General features: G+C 35.0%; 2 protein-coding genes across 2 annotated transcripts; one reads left to right on the forward strand and one right to left on the reverse strand.

Annotated features, from left to right (window-relative positions):
* The first annotated feature begins 5,457 nt into the window (after window positions 1-5,457).
* Window positions 5,458-11,796, forward strand: LOC133668436 (receptor homology region, transmembrane domain- and RING domain-containing protein 2-like). Its single transcript, XM_062088284.1, has 4 exons — window positions 5,458-5,984; window positions 6,393-6,620; window positions 9,001-9,405; window positions 10,853-11,796. Exons 1-4 carry the CDS (start codon window positions 5,864-5,866, stop codon window positions 11,410-11,412), a joined length of 1,314 nt encoding a protein of 437 aa, XP_061944268.1. The 5' UTR covers window positions 5,458-5,863; the 3' UTR covers window positions 11,413-11,796.
* Window positions 11,797-13,322: 1,526 nt separating this feature from the next.
* On the reverse strand, window positions 13,323-16,456 carry LOC133668749 (protein disulfide-isomerase 5-2-like). Its single transcript, XM_062088731.1, has 5 exons — window positions 16,102-16,456; window positions 15,704-15,807; window positions 15,201-15,571; window positions 14,039-14,346; window positions 13,323-13,874 (listed from the first exon to the last, which is right to left on the reverse strand). Exons 1-5 carry the CDS (start codon window positions 16,333-16,335, stop codon window positions 13,569-13,571), a joined length of 1,323 nt encoding a protein of 440 aa, XP_061944715.1. The 5' UTR covers window positions 16,336-16,456; the 3' UTR covers window positions 13,323-13,568.
* Window positions 16,457-16,879: the final 423 nt, after the last annotated feature.

The following is a 16,879-nucleotide window of genomic DNA, read 5'->3' on the forward strand; positions in this document are numbered from 1 at the left end:
CCTTAGATGGTCTTTTAAGTCCAGTAAGGAACTTATTTTGCGAGTGTTCGTCTCCATCGTCCATAACCTTGAGTCCATAGAATAATCTTGGAAAAAACTTGATCTTTTTAGAGTTATCCGTGAACCTCATCGAGAAGTATTTGATAATATGTTTTTCACTATTTTTAGAAAATTAAAAGAGCCTTCAAAATGAATTGTTAAGCAATATCAAAATGTGTAGAGTTCCTACTCATTTTGTAAAGAAAACCTTGTCCCATTAGACTCATTCATAGAACAGAGACCATGGAAGGAAATTTGTTCCTCTAGTTGATGCATGGTAATATTAACGGATCGTTTGGGAACGTGATGCAAACCACGTTCTATAAAAATTCAAATTTTTTTCTTCTAAAAATTCTTTTTTTTTATGTTTTGAATCATTTTGATGCGCTGATCTAAAAAATAATTTTAAAAAAATATTATTTTGATGCATTTCGGCATAAAAAACATTTTGAAAAGCAACAGCAAACATACTTTCAAACATGTTCTTAAATGGTACTTGAACAACCAAACCTAAAGATAAACTCGGGACTCTAATTCATTGGTTTCCAACAGCAATTGACAGTTTATTGACAAATCATTTATTCTTAATTAATCTATTAATAAAATCATCAAAAAACTTCACATAGAAGTGAGTAGTTCTTGTAAAACCAGTTCTTTACTGGGATAGGGATAGAAAACCAGTTCTTTCCGATGCTTAAGTTATACTTCTATGTGTGTGGAGAAAATAATGGACATGAATTAATATTTTTATTAATGATTATCTGAGTTATTAATTTTTAGATTCGTTACAATGAATTTTTTCTTTCTATCGGGATAAAATGCAAGCCAATTGGTTTCTGTACATATGATAAATATTGTTGGAATCCATCAATCCAACATTGCTATCTAGAAATGAAGACGTGCAAGCTATATCAGATTCTTTATTGCAAATTGAAGCTTCTTCTGTGCACAGACGTTTCCTTGTCTTGTAAGTTTTCTTGGGGATGTACATATATCATCCATGGCTGGGCTGCTCAAAATATTTCTCGCCGATCACTGCGTATGCCACGTTTTCACTCCATCATTGCTTGACCTCAAAGAATGCTTGCAGCTATCCATAGATAATTGTTTCTGCTCTGTTGACTAATTATATGTTCGATTCAATTTGGCGCCAAAGCTACTTCTGTTTAGCTTCCCAGCCTCCTATATATAAAATCCCATTTTGCAACATGTTTGGGTTTTAATCTTACAAGTTTCACATGTTGAAACCGGTTTATAAACTTTACTAAATTAAATTAATTTTTATATTTTATTATATGATTAAAAAACTTATTTATAATCAATCCAAATTTAAAAAATAAAATTCAATAAAAACTTTTTCAATAATATAATTAAAAAAAATAAAGGGTCAAGAAAACCCAAAAAGCTAATACAAAAAAGCTTAGTTGTGCGGACTTGAATAGCCTGGCATAACTAGTTATATTAGAAAAAAGTCCAAAAATATGGGCCTAAGGTGGACCCATGAACTTGAGCTAGTAATTTTTTTTTCTTTTCACAAGAGACAAACAACTTGTCACGTACTTTTTTTTTTATAAAAAAATAAATAAATGAGAGGTTGTTTGCTACTATAAACAACTTATTATTTTTTTTTCATAATATGACCACCATAAGGTAACTGAAAAATAAAGAGATGATTTTCTGACCTAAGATTCCATTTTTCAATCTTGTTTACATGAAAACATGCAAAAAATATATATATACTTTAAAGACCTAAATAAACCTATTTATGACATTAAATAACTCAAAAATGAGCTAACAAAGAAAAAATCAACTTGAATTGATAAAACTTTTCAAACTCAAATCTACCATTTAAGGCAAGGTGAAAGCCAAAAAAACACACAATAGAACTCTTCTCATCAAATAGAATCATTTGACACCAAAATTAATTTTTTTATAACTAAAATTGATATCAATCAATCAATCACTTTTTTCTTCTCGCTATTTTCAAGCGAGTTTCTCTTTTTTCTTTTTAGCTTGACTTAAAAACATAAAAAATAAACTTTCAAACCAAAATAAAAATAGTTGCTAGTGTATCATTGAATGTTTTCTCTATATTTTACATGTTGGTCCTCTAGTTTTAAAATTTGTATTTTTTCCATAATTCCAAACCTGATTTTTTTTTTAATTAGACTACAGAGGGGTATGATTGAAAGAAAACAAAAGGAATAAGAATGAAAAAACAGTGAAATCGACCGTCTTTTAATTGTTTTATTAATGCTAATATATATTGTACAGCACAACAATTAAACTGGTGACCGGTGATCATAAAATTACAGGAACCAACAGTATAGACACGTGTAGCGGGATGAAAGAAGCTGACAAATGATTAAATAAAGAGACTAGAGCAACCAACGCAATGCGATCTTCCAGCATGTATACGACATCTAGCTATCAACATGTTCCAAAGCAATAGTAATAGTCCAAGTTCTTTCTCTTATGGAGATGAACATGTTCCAAGACTTAATTTCCAGGTGGCGGGGATAGGAATGGGATAGAAGGAATTGTGGTTGGGATGGTTGGGAGCTTAGGCATGCTTGGCAATGGAGGCAGAGTAACCTTTGGGATAGTAGGCATGGTGGGCAAGCTAGGAAGTGGAGGCAGCGTGGGCTTGGATAGAGATGGTTGGGTTGTGGGCAAGGTTGGCAATGTGGGCTGTGGCAAATTTGGTACTGAAGGCAGAGGTGGTATTTGTAGAAGTTGGCGGGCAGCTAGAACAACATGGATGTTTGAAAATGACAGAGCAATGAAGAAAGTGAGAATGAAGCACTTGAAAGAGGCCATCTTTAACTGAGCGTTCTTGCACGCACCATTAGTGAAAAACTCTGTAGTGATCTGCGTAAAAAATAAGATTGGTATTGGGCTTATATAGTTTGTGATTTTCATAGATTTGGCCACTCGGCTACATATATTAGGTGATGAGTGAACTAGGTTTGGTTAGGAAAAAAGGTGAACCCATTTCCCTCAAAGTTATTTGGTAGTTCATCTTCTCAGCGTGTTGTCTTCAAAGTCAGCAAATGTAGTTGTGCATGAACTATATAATAACTATATCATAGAAACAACCAGGTCAAAAGGATGCTAATCTGCATTGATGGGCTATCTAACATTTGAGCTTTAGAGCACAGCACCAAACAAAGGCAGGCAGGCTTCTTTCTAATCATGCATGGACATTCCTCGTTGTCTCGTATCAGAGGGCCACAATCTTTCTTGAGATAATATGAGGGCTTGTCTATACGTATAATAGTATTTGGCGTGTATTCAAACTTCAATCTCACCAACTGGAACTACATTTGACACGTGGAAGTGGAAGATGGATGTGAAGGTGAGCTAACCAAGAAACAGAAGTTTTTCTCTTCTATATAAGCCCATGGCAGATCTTGTTTTTCTCATTCAAAACATTACAAAGCCTTTACGTAAATTTTGAGGAGCAATAACATCTACTGGTGATGGCTTATTTCAAGTGCTTCATCTTTGCTTTGTCCATTGCTTTGGCCGCCTCAGGCATCAATGTAGCCTTAGCTGCTCGCCATCTCCTCCAATTACCACCTCTCCCATCAGTGCCAAATATGCCCAAGCCCACACTGCCACCTTTGCCTACCATCCCAACCCTGCCCACAACCCAACCATCTCTACCTAAACCTACTTTGCCTCCCCTTCCTAGCTTACCCACCATGCCAAGTGTCCCAAAGGTTAATTTGCCTCCATTGCCAAGCATGCCTTCACTCCCCACTATCCCAACCACAATTCCCTCTTTCCCATTCCTCTCCCCACCACCTGGAAACTAATTAATTATCCTTGATTATGATTATATACCTTATGAGCAGTGGTCTATTGCCATTACATTGATCTTTTTATATAGGGAGTTGTGGGAGTTATTCAGTTGTTTGTTTGATTTTGTTTCATCTATTTGAACATTTTCAATTCCTGTCTTATATTTGTAAGTTCGTGCCACTGGATTACTTGGATGTAGTTTGAGATTCTGCTATATATATATATATATGGATTTCTTTTCACTTTTGCTGCTACTGCGTTATCTACCCAAATCTTGATGAGTCCTTGTTTGTGCTGCTAGATGACCTTCACCGCCAAGTATCATGAGCAAGCCACGTATGCCCAGCTTGCCAAGTTTCTTTACAAGTTGAGCTGTCTAATTTTACACCATGCATCTTCGCAATATCTCGTATGTCCCATAGCAGTTTGTAATAGAACTTGTGCGAAGCAAAATAAACCAAGAAAATGGAGAAAAACTATTGCGTGATATTTATATCTTTTAACATTTAATCGAAATGAGGAAGATCATAAAACAGAAATGGAAAAATGGTTTACTAGTGGAGGATTTATAGTTGTGATCATTCGACTATATATTTATGGCAGCAAACAATTAAATTCCAAACTGATAATGGTGCTTAGACATTGGCCAAAAATAACAATTAGGAAGATAGCAAGTAGAAGGCTCGTACTGAGCTAATATATACTAATTAAATATTATAGGGCGACTATATATATATATATATATATATATATATATATATATATATATATATATATAGTTACAGGGACATCCTGGATTATATTGATACAAGGAACGAGTTGTATAGTATCATTCATTAATGTAAAATTATATTAGTAAAATCTTGAAGGTCTTTTTTTATAATAAAAAAAAATTCCCAGTGCCTCTATGCCTTATGGTTTTTTCAAAAATCATTTTTTGTCCCTTTAGTTTTGAAAATGACATGGTTGGGTCCAAAACTTTATTTGTCTTTTATTTGAATCCATAAGTTTTTTTTAAAAAAAAAACAGAATCACTTGATCACGGTGATTGAAAAATAAAATTGACAAACATTCATTTTTTAGTTATGAAACTTGTTATTTTTAATGTTAATGAGTTTTGTTATTCTAAAAAGATTCCGTTTTAATTTTTATTTATATATCTTTAAAAAAAAAAATAGAAGCGCACAATAAACATGTAAAGCATAATAAACATGTAAAGTATCGTGGAATAATATACATTCACAGAGAAAATCAAACTAAATTATAAAAAAAAAAAAAATAATTTTCTTTTCCACGAACTCGAGTGAGAAACTTGTTATTCTTCATGGTAAAGGTGATACATCGTTTCCACCGCATATTGAACATTATTGCCCTAATATTATAATTGTACCCCTCTAAAGCCATGATTATCATGTATGAGCTCACCCATGTGTTTGTCTTTCTCTAGAAGAAATGAACTAAATAAAGACAGTGACCGAACGCACACAAACCAGAAAATCAAACCACCGAGTGCATGGGGGCGACCTTCTGACTGTGCAAGTGGCCTACTTGTTCAATACAAAATTCATTGCTTCCTTGCTTCTCATCCACAACACACATCATCTTTGGACTAATCTAGAGACACCTTCCTGGATGCTAAGGATCATAGCAAGATCAATTATAAAAAATCATGAATCTCCAATCTAGTTAAATAATAAGTAAATCTTGAATCAAACAATTCTACTATAATAAAAACCCAAGAAATTACATCAGTTTATTATGGCCATCCAGCAACATGCAATGAGATAAAATTTAGGGGACCTGAAAATAGACACTTCAAAAGAGCTCTCAATTTCGTACTTGAAGCCTTTTCTCTCTCTACCCTGGTGAAAAACAACCTTTATATGATTTATAGAAAGTATCAAAGCCCAAAATCAGGATCGAAAGATGGAAGCTGATGTATCCATTCTCATCAAAATCTAAACCCTAACATAAACCATAGCGAGAAAAAAAGGGACCATTTTTGTCTTCTTTGTCAATGGAAGGTGTTGTAGTCTTATTGTTGTCTTTGTTGAGTTGCTGTTTGGTGGCATCAGGTAATGTTCTTTTGATTGGCAATAATGTTACCATGGCTTTCGATGATATTGAAGCTAATTTCGGTGAGTTTTTTTTCTCTCTCTCTCTCTCTCTCTAATGTTTGTTTTGGTTTTTGGTTGCTAAGGAAGTGAAGGAAAATGAAAGAAAGTGAGGGACTTTTATTTCTAGAGCTGAAAAGATTGAAACTTTTCATTGAACTAGACTTTAATATGCTAATTGGGTATCTCAAAGAGTTGGGGCTTTTTTTATGCTCTTATTAATCAAATATTGAAAACACAAATCGAGTTTAAAATATTATTGATTTTAATCTGCTTAAAAAAGGGTTAGTTAGATTATGTTAGAATATTTGGTTTATGTGCACACTTGAGGATCTTGAATCTAAGAATTGTTGATGCCAGAATGTTGTAAGCACGTAGTTTCTTACATATCTATGTGTCCATGCTGATTATTGGTTTTGTTGTTAAATTCAGCTCCGGCAATAAAGGGCTCAGGTGAATGTGGGGTGTTGTATTTGGCAGAGCCTATTGATGCGTGCTCGGATTTGACTAATCAAGCTGAAAAGGGTTCCAATTGTAGCTCTCCATTTGTGTTGATTATAAGAGGAGGATGCAGCTTTGAGGATAAAGTTAGAAGAGCACAAAAGGCAGGTTACAAAGCTGCTATTATCTATGACGATGAAGAAGGAATCTTAGTCGCAAGTAAGACCTTTTCCTATGTGAAAAATGATTTTTATCCACTGCTTAGTTGTTTGTTATTACTAACATGAATCCTTATTGCCATGAGAACTTGTTGATAATCTTACGGATTGATTCTTAAATTTGTCCCCAACATATGAATGTTTATATAGTAGAAGGGTCTGCTCCAAATATAATTCTGTTCTTTGTTACTGCACCATTGTCTCACAATGGGATTCCTTGGATTTCGTGAACAAGCTTGTTAGGGTTGGAACAATTGCTACTTATATGTTGGACTCGCTTTAGCAATGTGATTCCTTGTTCAAGCTCAAAACTTTTGCTGGTAATTTTACATCTATCTTAAATGGAAAAAGAATGTCAAAATTTGTACAAGTTCATTGTTATGAATTTCTGGTTCTTCTAAGGTGTTTAAATGAACATTAGACTCATTTACGACTATTCACTAGAATCTGTTTTTCTTTTACCCTCTGAGTTGGGTAGCAGATCTGTTACCATGAGGGAGCATTGCTGCTTTCCAACTAACCTGCAAAAGAAAACAACGAATAATTCGTTGACCATTATGAGATTTGGTTTATCCTTCCTTCTTTTCGAGTCTCAACCTTGTTTTGACTGCCATAGCAACAAGGGCCTTTAGGTATTTTAGCATGTGGTTGAAGAAGAAGATATAGTCGTGGTTTCAAATTTTTAGCAGTGGTTGCCTTGCTGAACTTGTGAATTATTAAAGAATTGTTGCATGCACTAATTTAATGATTTAAAGCTGTTAACTGCAATCCTCTGATGTATTCAACTGAAACTAAGTGGGTGGATCCTAGATTTGAAAGAACTAACATGAATTAATAAAGAATTGTTGCTTATGCACTAATCTAATGATTTAAAGCTATTAACTGCAATCCTCTGATGTATTCAACTGAAACCAAGAGGGTGGAGAATTGTTTTGAAAGAACTAACTTTTTTTACTGTATTAGGCGTTGTGTGACAGGTGGTGCAGAGTGCTACATAGCATTTCACCCTGTTGTAAAATAGGTGTGATGCCATGGACCCATAATCCATTACATAACTGATGTCCCATTATGTATAGATATATAAAATTATGGTGTGGGATTTTAGTATCTATAGTTGCTAATCGCTAATAGAAGGGCTGATAAGAGGGACATTAGCCTTATAGCATGGAGTATGGCACTGGTGTGTGGTGGGCTCTATCATAGATGGTAATTAGCATCCATTTTTCTCTGCTGTTTTGAGGCTGTTTTCATAGTTTTGAAACCCTTAATTTTTTGATGATGATCTGTTGCAAGTCCTAGATCCACCAACTTCTGTGAGGAATTTTCCTTCATATTATAGTCCTGTGCTTTTAGCTTATTTTGTAAAAAGACACTTTGAACAAATGAGAAACAATCTGGTAGTAGGTCTTGATGTTTGTTTAGAGCCATCCCTTCACGTTGGCAGTTACTTTCTTGCTGGCAACAATCTCTAAGTTCGAGAGTTGATATTGTGCCTATTGATTCATGGATTCATGCTCTGCCCTTTGAATTTAGCTTCTGTGGATTTTCATAGTAGCTGTGCACCAGTTTTTCCCAACAATCAACAAGGATATGTTTGATATGGGTTTACGTGGTGAAAAGTTATCCATTTCACCTCCTTGTGTTTAGTATGATTTTTCAGGGAGGGAAGAATTCCAAGGAGGATAACATTTAACTGCCAAAAGGGGTTAAATGATAACTTTGCCTCTCTTTTTTTAACTTTCTACTAATTTGTTCTTTGTTTTCTTCCACTTCCCTTTTGCACCACAAATATATATTATTTAATTATTTAATAATTATATTTAATTTAGAATTTGATTTGATTTGTACAGGGATCCACTATTACCCAAAATTCATTCAACTCCTACCGAACACCATTAATACCTCACCTCTTTGACACCTTTTACAGCCTTAACACATCACCCTTAATTCTTACCCCCATAACATTCTCCCCCATATGTTTCAGCTAATACTAAAGGCAAACTAAGTGGCTTAATAAATTCGTGATGTTGCTGCCAGCCATATGAGAAAAGTGAAAACTTATGTGTGATTTGTTCCCCTGGTGAAATCACAGCTTTGGCATACCCGTATTTTTTTCACTCTTGTTACTAATCAGCAGAGCAGGTTGAATTGTTGCTTATAAGTTTGTTGTGTGAATTGTTGGACCTTTCTAATCAAAACTTGGAGTAGGTAAAGTCAAGTACCTAGAAATTTGTTTGAACAGCCCCTTTTCTATTGTTCTCTAATTTGCTAATGTTCTTTGGGCAGCAAATCTCTCTCTTTCTCACTCTCATTTATAAATGACAAAACAAATTATTTAGTTATCATGCAAATCCTAATCCAGAATGCTGGAAAATTTTCAGTGGCAGGAAACTCAGCTGGTGTAACAATACCTGCCGTCTTTGTTTCTAAAACATCAGGTGAAACGCTTAAGAAATATGCTGGGATGGCTGACTTGGAGCTGTGGATAATCCCAAGCTTTGAAAATTCAGCATGGTCTATTATGGCAATCTCTTTCATATCTCTTCTCGCAATGTCTGCGGTATTGGCAACCTGTTTCTTTGTCCGCAGGCATCGCATAAGAAGAGAGCGTCCTCGCTCTTCCCGTGTACGGGAATTCCATGGGATGAGCAGCCGCTTGGTGAAGGCAATGCCAAGCCTCACATTTACTTCTGTTCTAGAGGATAATTGTACTTCAACTACATGCGCCATATGCCTTGAAGATTATACTGTTGGAGAAAAACTCAGGATTCTGCCATGTCGACACAGTAAGCCTTTTTTTTTCCTTGGTTTCCTAACAACGATGATATACTTGCTTATTTAATACATTTACTTTGTTTGTGGCATCTGTTTCATGTTGTTTAAAGGTTGTGGGTTTAGTGTGTAGCCACTCTAATTTCAAATATGTTTTCAAGATAGTTTAGAGGGGTAATAGAATTATGAGAAGTGGTGACTGCAAAAATTGCTAGGTGCTTCAAGTCAGGTTGACATCTTCTTTGACTTAGTTGCGCTGGTTGCCCATGTTATTAGGGCTAATGCTGGTATACCAGACAAGTTTATTTTTTTGGACCCCGAACCCACTCAAGCATGGAAGGGGCTAAGCAAGGGAAGTTTTTGAAATAAAAAATATTTGCCATTAACAGTGATTCAGTGGTTAGGGCTTTCTATAATGTCGCAGTGAGCAATTGAAAATATTGAGATGTATTTTGCAATTGTTTCTTGGAGCATGGTATACTTTGTACCTGAAAGGAACAATTTTGGAAAAAGTAATTAGAAAATACCTTTCCATCTTATTTGTCAGTCTTCTTTATTTATGGTTATCAACAGAATGTGCTGATTGTAAATCATGCTAGCCTTTCTGGCATTAACACCTAGTGAAATGGATGTACCATAGAGACGTTCTTCTAGGTAATTTTTCAATAGCATCAAAGATGCAGCCAGGTAATTGGTGCAGAAAATTGGATATGTGAGGAATATATTAGAGCTGAATTAAGCAGGATTTGAACTTGATCTAGTGAATGCAAATTTAGTAAAACTTGGAACAGAGATAGGAAGTGAACTGAAAATTGAATGGTAGATTTATATGACTAGTATGATGACAACCTTGTTTTATGGTATATTTTCTGTAAATGCAAACCAACATTCTGGTAAAATTCTTATTATAAAAATCGAACATTAAATGACTTTGGCAATGGAAATCCAAAATGATGGAATCAGAAATGCGAGGTTCTAGGACCCCCCTTTTCTTTTTTGTCGATTTGTATTATCAAAAAGTGGAAAGTTGCTCCTTTTGAAGAATTGTTCATCTAATATAGTCTGATATGGAAATTCTGATGTGTCAATATATAAGGTTGATTTTCACTCTTATCAAGCAGAAATAACAAAGACAGTGCAAGATAGGTAAAGAAAATTTAGGTTTGTAGTATTCTCTAGAAGATGTCCTCTTAGATAGCGTGGTGTAAGAACATATATTTAGGATTTGAGTTGCGCATGTACACTTCAATGCCATATTAAATAATGCAACCAAACAAACCAGTTGTGGCTGATGTTTTTATGGCAGCGCGTATTTCAATCTAACAGTTAATGATAGGACTATTTTCATAACCCCTTTCACTCTGCAATTAGAAATAATGCTAGCATCTTCTTGAAGCTTTTGACAGGTTTTGTATTAATTGCTCATATCTCCATTATCATAAATTCTCAAACCTTGTGCAGAATTCCATGCTTTCTGTGTGGATTCCTGGCTTACGACATGGAGGACCTTTTGTCCAGTATGCAAGCGTGATGCAAGAACTAGCACAGGTGAACCACCAGCAACAGAATCCACACCATTGCTTTCATCCAACCCATCCTCTTTGGCTTCATCAACCATGCTGTCATCTTTTAGATCTGGAACATCAACTGCCATACAAATTACCCCATCAAGGACCCCTTCAGTTTCTTATATTCCCTCTCTTTCTAGCACTCCTTATGCCCAGCAGTCTCTTAGATCCTATCGGCACTCACCTTCCATAGCTCTAAGCCAGAGTTCAGCTGATCTTAGGAACATGTCTTCCCAAAGATCCCGTGCTTCCTTCTTGGTTTCACCCCATTCTTTAGGCTACCCATCAATTTCACCCTTGAACACCAGATACATGTCTGCATATATACCTAGCCCAAGTAATGCCTCACCGAGTTTGGTTAGCTCGAGTCATCAGCCACGCCCATTGCATTGCAGTGAGTCTGCTGCAAGTTTCTCTCCATTTGCCTCTGCCCAGTCTCTTCCAGATTGCTAAATGAAAATATAACATGCGAGTGGGAAGTCTAGAGTAACTGCACACAACTGCGGGATGTGAACCAACATGTCAGTTTCTATGCACCTCTGATTCACACCTTATGGCATTACAGCTTGGGTTCCTCTGAATATAAATCGCTCGTCTTCTTGTGCCATATCAGAATGGCGTTCTTTCTCTGCTTGATTTGTACATTGTAGCATACAGTCATGTCTTTTTTTATCAATATTCAAGTGAGAGTTCTGGTCCTGACAGATGAGGTCTGGCGGATTCTTACTCATCACCATGTTTGAGTGTATTCTTGCTGTATTGGGTTGTTAATTTTAATCTTTTGAATAGTTGTATTGATCAATATAGTTAGCCCCAAAGGCTCTAACCGTTGTACCATGTAGAGTTTGCAGTTGGAGATTTGCGTTACGATAAGGAACTTGAAGATTTAAATATAAGAGCAAAATAATAAAGTACGATTGTGGACTGCAATTTCCAGTGCCCTCTGGTTTGTTGTTCCTATTTGAATCTTCACTCAAAAGGTTAGAAGCTTTCTTTTCGTTTATTCTCTCGGTAGCAAGGAGACGCCCTAATGACAATCATCCGCTGCATGTAACAGACTATCTTTGATTGAATATTGATAAACAAAATACATGCCTAATGAGAAGGTAAAGAGCAGGGACTGCTGATAAACGCTGCCTTTATAGATAAATCATGAGTTCTCCAGAAAAGAATGTTGCGTCTGGTGCAAAAATAAAGAACTTTCTCAGGAAATTCAGCCTTGAGTGAATTGGAAGCGGCAAGTAGGGCAAGGACTGGTTTTAAACCACTTGCCAATGCAAGATCCGTGATAGGCATGAGAACATGGCAACCAAGCTGCCCTAAAAAGCCTGTCCTCGGTTCTTTGCAAACAAATCCCGCAGACATCCAGATCCTCGAACACAAGTCCCACTTTCTTAGAAAGCATAGAGGAAAGTGGTGCAAATTGTGCTCTAAATTTTTAATTTTTTTTATTTAAAATTAATATATTTTTAGTGTTTTTAGATTATTTTGATACATTAATAGCAAAAATTATTTAAAAAAAATTAAAAAAAATACATTATTTTAAAGATAAAATTAACATCCTTGATGAATCATCCATGTTTAACACATTTCTGGCACCGACTCAAATCTGGATTCTCGTTGATCTCTCCCTGGCCAAATCAATCACCTTCTCCTCACATTTATCCTTCACAACACTAAGCAACACAATCTCTACAACAATAGGCACAGACTCTGAAGCATTTTTGGACCCGTGTTTGCTAGTGGAGCCGATGGTTTCTTGCACTCCTCTTTCATGTCTTCTTGAGGAATCCCCATTAAAGAAAGTCTGTTATCTTCCAAAGACTCAAACTCTAAGATTTGCATTCTCGACCTCCTCCACAGCTCAGCCACAACCCACCCTTAAGATTTGCATCCTTTTGTAAAAACATGAATTCATATTGTTCCAATTGTACAGGAGTTTATAGCTCCAGTGTTTGGATACATTTTGCTTGCAATTGGATACATTTACAAGCATCTACGATTATCTAATTCATTTTATGTATTTATTTTGGTTTTACCTTTTATTCAATAAAATAACAACTAAGTTTAACCATAAAAAAAACACATTAAAAAACCAATAAATTTTGCTTGTTGAAAAAAAAAACTAGTTTCTAGTAAAATCTAGTTTTAAATATATATAATTTAATTTAGTTGGTTTTTCACCCTAGACTTTTCTAAATTTTATTTTTTATATATAAAAAAATTATTTCTCTGTGTCCATCCCTCCTCCCTATCCCACGGTTGGCTCAAGACACTAACGACCCAAAACCAACCCCAACCAGATATGATATTGTCATTCCTATTTTGTGTCTGGAGAAGTGTGTCAACTGAAAAAATTATCATGGAAAAAAAATACGAACGTGGTTTATACCCAAAACAAAATCATCAAATTTGCAAACGTGCGCAAAAGCTGATGAACATGAGTACTCAAAATAGGTCTTATTTAAGCACATCAGAATTCATGGAAGAGATTATTCTCTATCAAATCTAGGAAATTCAGAATAACTTAGAAGTCTGTGGTTGCTTTCCTACTGTATAACCGCTGCCTTTTGATTCATCCTCCGGTATCCCCGAGTACATTACCGTATCTAGTCCTGCTTATCTTCAGGTCTATACTCTGAGCTTTCAGCTTTGGAGCTTGTCGCAGGTTCAGCTTGGTCCCGAGTACCAACCCTTAGAGGTTCCTCTTTGGTAATATGTTGGATGAACATCAGCATTGCCACCAAAAACACAATTATGTACACAGTTCTAATTCCAATCAGCGAACTAAAGTAGCCCAACAGCGATGGACCACTAACTCTATTCCGCTCCGTTCTTCCTTCCCTATATCCTGCAAGGAATTGTGAGATTTGAGACCCCTGGTCCTCCTCTTCAATGCTTTCTGAACCAATAACCTACACCATTAAAAAAAAAATTAGAGCGTGTATTATTTCTCCTCATGATATACTATATAGGTAAAAAAACACCAGTAAAATACGAAACTAATTAATGGAGATTAGAAGTTCCAAGAGATTTGAAATATGGTATTTGCCTATGGTATTACAGCAGCTACACTTACTGAAAGATACTCCTCATCTCCATCCCAAACAATCATTTTTGGTAGTTTTGTCTCCTTATTGGCACCAAATGTCTCAGTAAATTCTTCCCATTGTTTAACCCCAACAAAACCAAAAACCAGATCACGATTTGCTGATGCAGCAGCCTTCAATATTTTGATCAAGTTTTGTGATTTCTCTTCAGAATCATCCTCCAAGATGGTCAGGACAATTTTCCTCTGATCATCTTTCAGTACCTTCAATGTTTCGGAGTTTATGGGCACAGCCAAAGGAAGAGAATTTTGTGTTATGAATTCCTCCATAAATTCCTCTGCAGGTTTAATAGAAAGGCAAGAACAGCTTATAATTATGTAAAGCAGCAAAGAAAAAGTGATCAGTCACGAAAGAAATAATCGAGGAAAATTGCAAGATGATAATTGAGCAAGAATCTGAACATGCAAGCACCTGCTTGTCTAGGTTCCATCAATCAGACTTCTTTGTGATACCCTATGGGTTTTTAAAATATACCACACTAAGCTCAATTGAGAGTGATAAATGAGCAACTCAATTGAACAGGGTAATATTTGACCTAAACTCAGAATTAGTACTCCAACACAATTTTCTACGCAAAAAATTCAGTATTCTACGTTTTGAGTTCTCAGTGAGGACATGTTCCCTGTTTGCGATATATATACCGTGCAATGACAAATTTCTAATATTGCAAATTATCAGTCAGGTAGCATTTCTTCTGCACACACATGATGCATCTACCAATATTTGAAACTATTAAATGGTATACCAATCTTTATATGAAATACAGAAACAAATTTGTAACCCTATGATTATCCCAATTTAATCCAGCTTATAGTATGCAAATTCCACCATGGAAATGGTGCACAATGCAAAGACAGTACAAACACAAAAGAAGCACACAGAAATAACAGAGTATTCTTCATTTTATTATGATTGCCAGCAGTATTTTTTATTATTAAGTTCCATTCTCTGAAGCTGATGGTATCTAGACACAAGTACCGGATAGTCAAGAACATGAGATATCTATAGGCCATCGTCAAATAAGCAAACACTAACAGTTGAAATTCTTATAGAAAACTGCAAATAACACATTGGTAAGGACAGAATACATTAACTTAACACTAATTCATAGGTAATAGGATGAAAACAAACCTTCAAAGGGCCCATAAGAGACGGTATGATCATTGTAACTTGGATGAATAGATACCAAAGCTGGAACCTTGTCAAAATCATATTGTACCATGACATCATCTGAGAAATCACTTGCGACAGAAAACCAAGCCTTCTTCTTATACTTTATGGCTAGATTCGACATCACGGTCTCATTTAAACCAAAACCTATAAATATAGGAAAATGTGTCCCGGCTTCTTCAACAAAATCCCTTATAGCAGAGTCTGAATTAAGGATAGTAACATCAGGAGCAACAAATTTCCTCAGAAAACGAACAAGTAACTCTGCTTTCCTTGGTCCATAATAATCTGTTGGAACGCCATGCATATAAATCTTGAGGGTCGGAAACCCACTGTATCAATCAAAGTAAAGACAAGTAGTAGTTAAACATCATGATACAGAAATTGGCAACACAAACTCATTATCTAAACCCACGCAGTATCATAGAAATACAAAATACAAAAAAGTAGAAGAGGATACATACTCGACTTCATGTTTCCTAGCAAGCCGGGTATACTTATCAGCATTCACTTTGGCTATGACTATAGGTTTCTTCAATTCGGCAAGAATGGGAGCAGCCACATCTAACTGTAACAAAAACAATTAAACTAATTAAATAATATATTGTAACACCGAAGTATAATACAAGTTGAAAATAACAAAATACACAAGCAACGTCGCCAATTAAAAGAAAAACGAAACCCTAAATTTCTTGAACTCGATCAATATCCATAAATCAAAACTGCTCGACCTAAATTACCGAATCAGTAAAAATCCAGATTGAGCAAAATTCAACACATAAAAAAAGTGAGATCAATTCAAAATATTATCTAGCAAAGCTTCGTTGATGAAGAAGAAGAATACAGAGGAAGAGATAGATACCTCGGGAGCGAGACGCTTGCAGTGGCCACACCAAGGGGCGTAGAAGTCGACGAAGACATAATCGTAGGTGGAAATAGTTGAATCGAAATTTGATTCATCTAGCTCTAACACAGTATTTATTTTCTCAGGTGGTGTTATTGATTCTGCTGGAGAGATTATGGATGATGATAATAATACTAGTAATAGAAGAGGTGTAGTGTCAAGAAGGATCAAAGGTGATCGCCTCGTCGTCATGTCCTTCGACGGATTGATGATGATGCTGTTCAAACTTCAAACTCACACTGTTTTTGTTTTTTTTTCTGGAACTTGTCAATTTTCAAAATAAAGTTGATTTTGGTAAAATTAAGAAAGAGATTGGTTTGGATTTTTTTTTTTCCTTTTTAGATATTTACATTCATAGTAGCTGCTATATTATTTTAATAATTAATAATTTTAAAATGTTTTGGAAAAAGTTTACTATGTTATTTATTGTGTATTTGAATAGTTGTGTATTTGATTTTTAAAAATATTTTTATTTAAAAATATATTAAAATAATTATATATTTATTTATTTATTTTTAATATTAACACATTAAAAATATAAAAAATACTAAAAATAAATAAATTAATTTAATATTATTTTCATGCTAAAAATATTCAAACATAAATAGAAATGTAATATCAAACAACCTCTCTTACACTATAGGTAAACTCTTTTTTTGTTTTTAATAATTTCATTGACCCAAGTTAAGACTTGGGTTAGATCTACCATGTAGTTTAATACCTTCGTACATGAAGG

The sequence above is a fragment of the Populus nigra genome, chromosome 11, assembly GCF_951802175.1.
Source record: "Populus nigra chromosome 11, ddPopNigr1.1, whole genome shotgun sequence".
In the NCBI taxonomy this organism is placed as follows: Eukaryota; Viridiplantae; Streptophyta; class Magnoliopsida; order Malpighiales; family Salicaceae; genus Populus; species Populus nigra.

Excerpts from the sequence above, each read along its gene's own strand:
- LOC133668436 (XM_062088284.1), top strand. The coding sequence starts at position 5,864 with ATGGAAGGTGTTGTAGTCTTATTGTTGTCTTTGTTGAGTTGCTGTTTG. Across the intron at positions 5,985-6,392 it reads TGATATTGAAGCTAATTTCG|CTCCGGCAATAAAGGGCTCA; the intron begins GTGAGTTTTTTT and ends TGTTAAATTCAG. Across the intron at positions 6,621-9,000 it reads AGAAGGAATCTTAGTCGCAA|TGGCAGGAAACTCAGCTGGT; the intron begins GTAAGACCTTTT and ends GAAAATTTTCAG.
- LOC133668749 (XM_062088731.1), bottom strand. The coding sequence starts at position 16,335 with ATGACGACGAGGCGATCACCTTTGATCCTTCTTGACACTACACCTCTT. Across the intron at positions 15,808-16,101 it reads GCAAGCGTCTCGCTCCCGAG|TTAGATGTGGCTGCTCCCAT; the intron begins GTATCTATCTCT and ends TTTTTGTTACAG. Across the intron at positions 14,347-15,200 it reads CTCTTATGGGCCCTTTGAAG|AGGAATTTATGGAGGAATTC; the intron begins GTTTGTTTTCAT and ends TTAAACCTGCAG.